This window comes from Sapajus apella, unplaced genomic scaffold (genome assembly GCF_009761245.1).
Source record: "Sapajus apella isolate SASKATOON/1434 unplaced genomic scaffold, GSC_monkey_1.0 scaffold95, whole genome shotgun sequence".
Classification (NCBI taxonomy): Eukaryota; Metazoa; Chordata; class Mammalia; order Primates; family Cebidae; genus Sapajus; species Sapajus apella.
The window spans coordinates 5,213,091-5,220,230 of NW_022437035.1; the positions used below are offsets into that span (position 1 = coordinate 5,213,091).

Below are 7,140 nucleotides of genomic sequence, written 5' to 3' on the forward strand. Positions count from 1 at the left end.
TCAAAAAAAAAAAAAAAAAAAAAAAAGAAAAGATTGCTTGTGCGTGCCTCCCCTTCCAGGAGCTCAGGGTTGGGGCCTGCCAAAGGTGTCTCTATACTCCACCCTACGCTCACCCTCTCTTCTCTCTCTCTCTCTGGCTCTCTGGCTCTCACTCTCATTCTTTCTCCCTCCTCTCTCCCTCTCTTCTTCCCTCTCTCCTTCTCCTCCCATGTGATTAAAAAAAAGAATGAGAGAATTAATTTAGATAGATATTCAAGAAATATAATTAGGTAGAAAAGCAAGTTCAGAATAATATAGAGTATGACTCTCTTTTAATTTTTATTTTTTAGATGGAATCTCGCTTTTGTTGCCCAGGCTAGAGTGCAGTGGCATGATCTTGGCTCACTGCAAACTTTGCCTCCTAGGTTTAATCGATTCTCCTGCCTCAGCCTGTTAGTAGCTGAGATTACAGGCGCCGCCACCACGCCCAGCTAATTTTTGTATTTTAATAGAGACGAGTTTCTTTTTCTTTTTTTTTTTTTTTTTTTTTTTTTTTAAGATAGGGTTTCGGCGGGGCGCGGTGGCTCAAGCCTGTAATCCCATCACTTTGGGAGGCCGAGGCGGGTGGATCACGAGGTCAAGAGATCAAGACCATCCTGGTCAACATGGTGAAACCCCGTCTCTACTAAAAATACAAAAAATTAGCTGGGCATGGTGGCGCGTGCCTGTAGTCCCAGCTACTCAGGAGGCTGAGGCAGGAGAATTGCCTGAACCCAGGAGGCGGAGGTTGCGGTGAGCCGAGATCGCGCCATTGCACTCCAGCCTGGGTAACAAGAGCGAAACTCTGTCTCAAAAAAAAAGATAGGGTTTCACCGTTATGGCCAGGCTGGTCTTGAACTCCTGACCTCAGGGGATCTGCCCGCCTAGGCCTCCCAAAGTGCAGGGATTATAGACGTGAGCCACCACACCCAGCCATGACTCTCTGTTTATAAATATATATTTTTTCTTTTTTTTTTTTCAGAAAGTTATTTATTTAGGTAGAGAAAGGGAAAAAGGAGGGAAAGCTTTCACGAGAGAGAGTGTGTGGAAGGGGACCCCAGATGGGAAATCCCGTTTTTGTTTTTGTTTTTGATTTTTGAGACAGAGCTTTACTCTCTCACCCAGGCTGAATGAAGTACAGTGTCATGATCATGGCTTCCTGCAACCTTCATCTACTGGGCTCAAGCAATCCCCCTGCCTCAGCCTCTGGAGTAGCTAGGACAACAGGCATGCACCATCATGCCCGGCTAAATTTTTACGTTTCATTTTTTGTAAAGACTGGGTCTTGCTATATTGCCCAGACTTGTCTTGAACTGGGATTTCTTTTTTTTTTTTCTTTCCTTTTTTTTTTTTCTGAGACGGAGTTTTGCTCTTGTTACCCAGGCTGGAGTGCCATGGCGCGATCTCGGCTCACCGCAACCTCCGCCTCCTGGGTTCAGGCAATTCTCTTGCCTCAGCCTCCTGAGTAGCTGGGATTACAGGCACGCGCCACCATGCCCAGCTAATTTTTGTATTTTTAGTAGAGACGGGGTTTCACCATGTTGACCAGGATGGTCTCGATCTCTTGACTTTGTGATCCACCCGCCTCGGCCTCCCAAAGTGCTGGGATTACAGGCATGAGCCACCACGCCCGGCCCAGTGCTGGGATTTCAGATGTGAGCCACCACGCAGCCTGGAAAATATTTTTTACTTTTTTTTTTTTTTTCCTAAACCTCAGAGTCAGCAAGACTCTTTGGTAACCAAGGCTGGTAAAAAGGATATATATATATTTTTTTTTAATTATATTTTAGGTTCTGGGATATATGTGCGGAACGTGCAGGTTTATTTCATAGGTATACAGTGTCATGGTGGTTTGCTGCACCCATCAACCTGTCATCTACGTTTGGTATTTCTTCTAATGCTGTTCCTTCTCTAGCCTCCCATCCCCTAACAGCCTCGAGTGTGTGATGTTCCCCTCCGTTTCCATGTGTTCTTATAGTTCAACTCCCACTTATGAGTGAGAACATGCAGTGTTTGGTTTTCTATTCCTGTGTTAGTTTGCTGAGAATGACAGTTTCCAGCTTCATCCATGACCGTCCCTGCAAAGGACATGAATTCATGAAAAAAGGATATTATTTTTTTTTTTTTTGAGACAGAGTTTCACTCATGTTACCCAGGCTGGAGTGCAATGGCGCGATCTCGGCTCACCGCAACCTCCGCCTCCTGGGTTCAGGCAATTCTCCTGCCTCAGCCTCCTGAGTAGCTGGGATTACAGGCACGCACCACCATGCCCAGCTAATTTTTTGTAGTTTTAGTAGAGACGGGGTTTCACCATGCTGACCAGGATGGTCTCGATCTCTTGACCTCATGATCCACCCGCCTCGGCCTCCCAAAGTGCTGGGATTACAGGCGTGAGCCACCGCGCCCGACCTCTCTGAGTTTACTTTTTTTTTTTTGAGACAAGGTCTTGCTCTGTCACTCACAGCAAGTAAAACCCTGACTCAAAAAAAAAAAATAAAGATACCGAATCACAAATTAGAGTGCAGTGATGTGATTATAGCTCACTGTAACTTTAAATTCAAGGGCTCAAGTGATCCTCTCACCTCAGCCTCCCAAGTACCTGGGACTACAGGCGTGCACCACCATGCTGGACTAATTTTGATTTTTTTGTTGTTGAGATAGGATCTAGCTATATTGCCTAGGGTGGACTCTTGGCCTCAAGCAGTTCTCCCACCACCAACCTCCCACCTCCTGTGGGTAACCCCCAACATGGGCACCAAGGAAGGAGAGCTGTGCAGACCCCAGGTACAATTAGTGCCTGAAGCATAACTTACTGCTTACTCATATCTAGCTTATATATACAATTATACTTAGTTCCATATAACCTTTCTATATAATCATATAACGGATTGTAGTCAGAGCTGTACAGACTTCTGGCACATTTAGTGCTAATTTATATAATCCTTCTTTATAACCATGTAATAAGAGGAATGCCTAGAGCAGTCACCGAGCAGAACCAAATACATGGGAAAAACAGCCAGACCAGGACAAGAAACAATGACCCAGGCTGTAGTGCACTTGCCTGAAAGGGCACACGCTATACAGCAGGTCAGGACCTAGACGGCAGCACTCAGTACCACCTGCATGGCGGGCTTGGAGCAGGAGCTATACCTACTAAAAAGGAGTTGTAGTACCTTGCATCCAGCTCTTGTGGAAAGTAGGCTTCAGGCCTGAGATCCTGCAAACAACCGGCGGAAAAGAACCCCTCTGGTGTAATCGCACCATGGCGGCTGTATACTCTGTCAGCTTTTCTCACTTCTGTGCTGGCTCAAATCCTCCAGTAAAATATCTTAGAGAAGAGCACACTCTGTCAACTCTCACTGCATTGGTTTATAGCATCCTTCCATAGGAATCCTTTGAAGTCTCCAGCCCCCAGATAAGTGTTGCGCAGGGCACTTGCCGCACACAGCTCACCTCCTTGCCTTGATGACCTAATAGGGGTGGACTCCCTTTTTTGCACACGACCCTCTACTACTGCACACGGCCTGGCCCCCTACTGTGCAGAGCCCACCTCTCTGACTAGGTGACCTAACGGGGTAGCCCCCTCTTGCTACTCAAGTGATTATGTATGCCCTATCATTATGCCCATAGATGACTAACTCGTGACACTTTCCCGTCTTGTACTTAATACAGACGCTTCTGGACGTTCGGAGCCTCACCTGTCTCTGCTTGTAAGTGGCGTGGCCCCCCTAAGCCCAGCAGTCTTTTCCAGTCCTTCTGTGTCCTGTCCCTTTACCTCTCTGATCCAGCGCCTCAGTACAGCAATAAGGGACACCCCACGACCCTGCAGGGCTATGGCTCTGCATCCTCCCATTTCCCAAAGTGCTGGGATTATAGGCGTAAACTACCTTGCAGTGCAATTGTGTTTTTTTGTTTTATTTTTTGATACGTAGTCTCGCTCTGTCGCCCAAGCTGGAATGCAGTGGCACCATCTCTGCTCAGTGCAACCTCCGCCTCCTGGGTTGAAGTGATTCTCCTGCCTCTGCCTCTGGAGTAGCTGGGATTACAGGCGCACACCACACCCAGCTAATTTTTTATATTTTAGTAGAAAATATAAAAAATTTTCTGGGCCGGGCGCGGTGGCTCAAGCCTGTAATCCCAGCACTTTGGGAGGCCGAGGCGGGTGGATCACGAGGTCAAGAGATCGAGACCATCCTGGTCAACATGGTGAAACCCCGTCTCTACTAAAAATACAAAACATTAGCTGGGCATGGTGGCGCGTGCCTGTAATCCCAGCTACTCAGGAGGCTGAGGCAGGAGAATTGCCTGAACCCAGGAGGCGGAGGTTGCGGTGAGCCGAGATCGCGCCATTGCACTCCAGCCTGGGTAACAAGAGCGAAACTCCGTCTCAAAAAAAAAAAAAAAAAAAAAAAAAAAGAGATCCTTCCGCCTCCACCTTCCAAATTGCTGGAATGACAGGAGCCAGCCAACGCCCCGCCCCGGCTCTAGGTGTTTAAATTCATGCATTTGGCTGGGCGCGGTGGCTCACGCCTGTAATCCTAGCACTTTGAGAGGCCGAGGCGAGCAGATCATGAGGTCAGAAAATCGAGATCATCCTGGTCAACATGGCGAAAGGTCGTTTCTACTAAAAATACAAAAATCAGTCGGGCATGGTGGCTCGTGCCTGTAATCCCAGTTATTCGGGAGGCTGAAACAGGAGAATCGCTTGAACCCGGGAGGCGGAGGTTGCAGTGAGCCAAGATCGCACCATTGTACTCCCGCCTGGGCAACAAGAAGAAAACTCCGTTTCAAAAATTAAAAAAAAAAATTCATTACTCCACACAGCAACTCTATGATTATATGTACTATTATTATCTCATCTTACTACTGTGGAAACTGAGGTACAGAGAAGTTACGAAACTTGAAAGGTGAGGATTTGATCAGAAGTCATAGGCTCGGCCAGTCAGCCACCCTCAAGCCCCAGAGAAGAGGTCGAGAAGCAGCCATTTTATTTGTAGTCTGGAAGGACTGCAAAGCCCGGCATCCCTCGCGGCAGAGGCCCTCTACACACAACAAATCCCGGCATGCTCCTGAGTGGCCCGAGGTGGAGGGTTCTAGAAGGCGTGACGTGGGGTCGAGAGCGGGCTCGGAGGCGGGCGCCTTTCGGCAGTCGCTGTGGCTGCAGCTGCCAGGCCTGGGGACACGGGCGGCCGAGGCCGCGGTCACAGCCTCCTGGTGTCACCGGCTATGGCTGCGCTCGGCCGGCCCTTCAGCGGCCTCCCCCTGAGCAGCAGCTCGGACTTCCTGCAGCCGCCGCCGCCTGCCTTCCCCGGCCGGGCCTTCCCGCCGGGGGCGGACGGCGCCGAGCTGGCCCCGCGGCTGGGACCCCGCGTCGTCCCCAGCAACCCCGGCGGGAGTGCGGCGCGCGGACGGTGAGGACCAGTCAGGCGCAGGGCGCAGGGCGGGCGGGCAGGTTGGGCGCCCCTCGCGGCGGGCGCGGGCTCGGGCTCCTGGCGGTGGCTTGCTCACTGACCCTCCCTCCACACGACCCTCCGCGGGAGCTTCGCAGCCCAGTTTACAGATAAACTGATCCACAGAGACGTTAACTGTAAGTCGCCTTGGGTCGCACAGCCCAGGAGTCCGGTGCGAACCTCGGCCCAACTTCGTCCCCGAGAAGTGAGTCTTTGCCAATTGGAACCTGGGCGACTCCGTCTGGGTGCCCCCTCCGCATGGCCGCTGTTAGTGACAACTTTCAGTGTCTCGTCTGCGAAGCATGCCAAGCGTGGGACAGAAGTGGGTCCTCTTAGTGAGATTATGCAAATAAAGTGCTTAGCACAGCTCCTGCCCAGAGGACGTTTTCCCTGGTTTGGTCCTCCCATATCTGTCTCCCATTACCTTGACAAAACGGCAAGTTGAGATTTCAATGTCCAGGTAAGTGGGGGCAATCCACAGTTGACCCGACTGACCTGTGATCTGTACCCATCCCACTAGGCTCGGAAAGGGAAGTTTTGGTATGTGGGGATGAGCAAGATAATTGTAGCAAGAAAGAGGATACTGATACTGAAACCAGTGTCAAGTACATTTTTCCACTGACTGATTTTTGTTTGTTTCAACAGTGTTTCTGTTCACTGTAAAAAGAAACACAAGCGAGAGGAGGAGGATGATGAGTAAGTTTCAGTGGCTGTTTATTCACCATTAATTGAACATGTTACAAAGTACTTGTTTAAGTGAAAAGGTGAAATATTAGATGCGTGTCTCTAGAAAGAGACATAGGAATTAGTAACAGTATTTGTCTTTTAGAGGAAGTAACAGTGGCAGGCAGACAGGTCAGAGGGAAACTTTGCTCGTTAAGTTGTAATGTTTGGATTATGAACCGTTAATAGTACATGCACAAAGTAGAATAATTTAAAGGATATGTATTGAAAAGTCTTTTTTTTTCTTTGAGTCAGGGACTCTGCCACCCAAGCTGGAGTGCAGTTGTGTGATCACAGCTGACTGCAGCCTCAAACTCCTTGGGTTCAAATGATCCCTCAGCTTCAGCCTCCTGAATAGCTGAGACTGCAGAGTGTGCCACCACACTCAGCTAATTTCTAAAAAAAATTTTTGTAGAGATGGTGTCTAACTATGTTGCCCAGTCTGGTCATGAACTTCTGCGCTCAAGCAATATTCCCCACTCTAGGATTGCAGTTGTGAACTGTGGCAATAGGCCTTATTAAAAAGTCTTTTACTCCACACTGCTGGTTCTCCCCCCGACCAGACAACCCATTACCAGTTTTCCATGTCACCTTTAGTAGATAATCTAAAAATTTACCAAGTTTACAAGTCTTTTTCTTTTTTTTTTTTTTTTCCCAGCACACTAGCATCAAGTCTTTTTCTTTCTTTTTTTTGAGACAGAGTCTCATTCTGTCGCTGAGGCTGGAGTGCAGTTGGCTGTTGGTTTTTTGTTTGTTTGTTTTTTGAGATGGAGTTTCGCTCTTTTTGCCCAGGCTGGAGTGCAATGGTGCAATCTCGGCTCATGGCAACCTCTGCATCCCAGGTTCAAGCAATTCTCCTGCCTCAGCCTCCTGAGTGGCTGGGATCACAGGCATGTGCCACCATGTCTGGCTAATTTTTGTATTTTTTTTTTTTTTTTTTTTTTTAGAC

The 7,140-nt window shown here is 48.6% G+C and overlaps 1 protein-coding gene across 2 annotated transcripts; it reads left to right on the top strand.

Annotated features, from left to right (window-relative positions):
• Positions 1-4,993: 4,993 nt before the first annotated feature.
• On the top strand, positions 4,994-6,494 carry LOC116535592 (coiled-coil domain-containing protein 117-like). 2 transcript variants are annotated; one of them, XM_032256750.1, is made up of 2 exons: positions 4,994-5,605; positions 6,114-6,185. In XM_032256750.1, exon 1 carries the CDS (start codon positions 5,082-5,084, stop codon positions 5,580-5,582), a length of 501 nt encoding a protein of 166 aa, XP_032112641.1. In that variant the 5' UTR covers positions 4,994-5,081; the 3' UTR covers positions 5,583-5,605; positions 6,114-6,185. The 2 variants fall into 2 exon arrangements, with proteins under 2 accessions (XP_032112641.1, XP_032112642.1); XM_032256751.1 differs by having other exon boundaries at positions 5,024-5,429; positions 6,114-6,494.
• Positions 6,495-7,140: the final 646 nt, after the last annotated feature.

Bases quoted from the DNA above. Each gene is read 5' to 3' on its own strand.
- LOC116535592 (XM_032256750.1), top strand. From the start codon at position 5,082: ATGCTCCTGAGTGGCCCGAGGTGGAGGGTTCTAGAAGGCGTGACGTGG.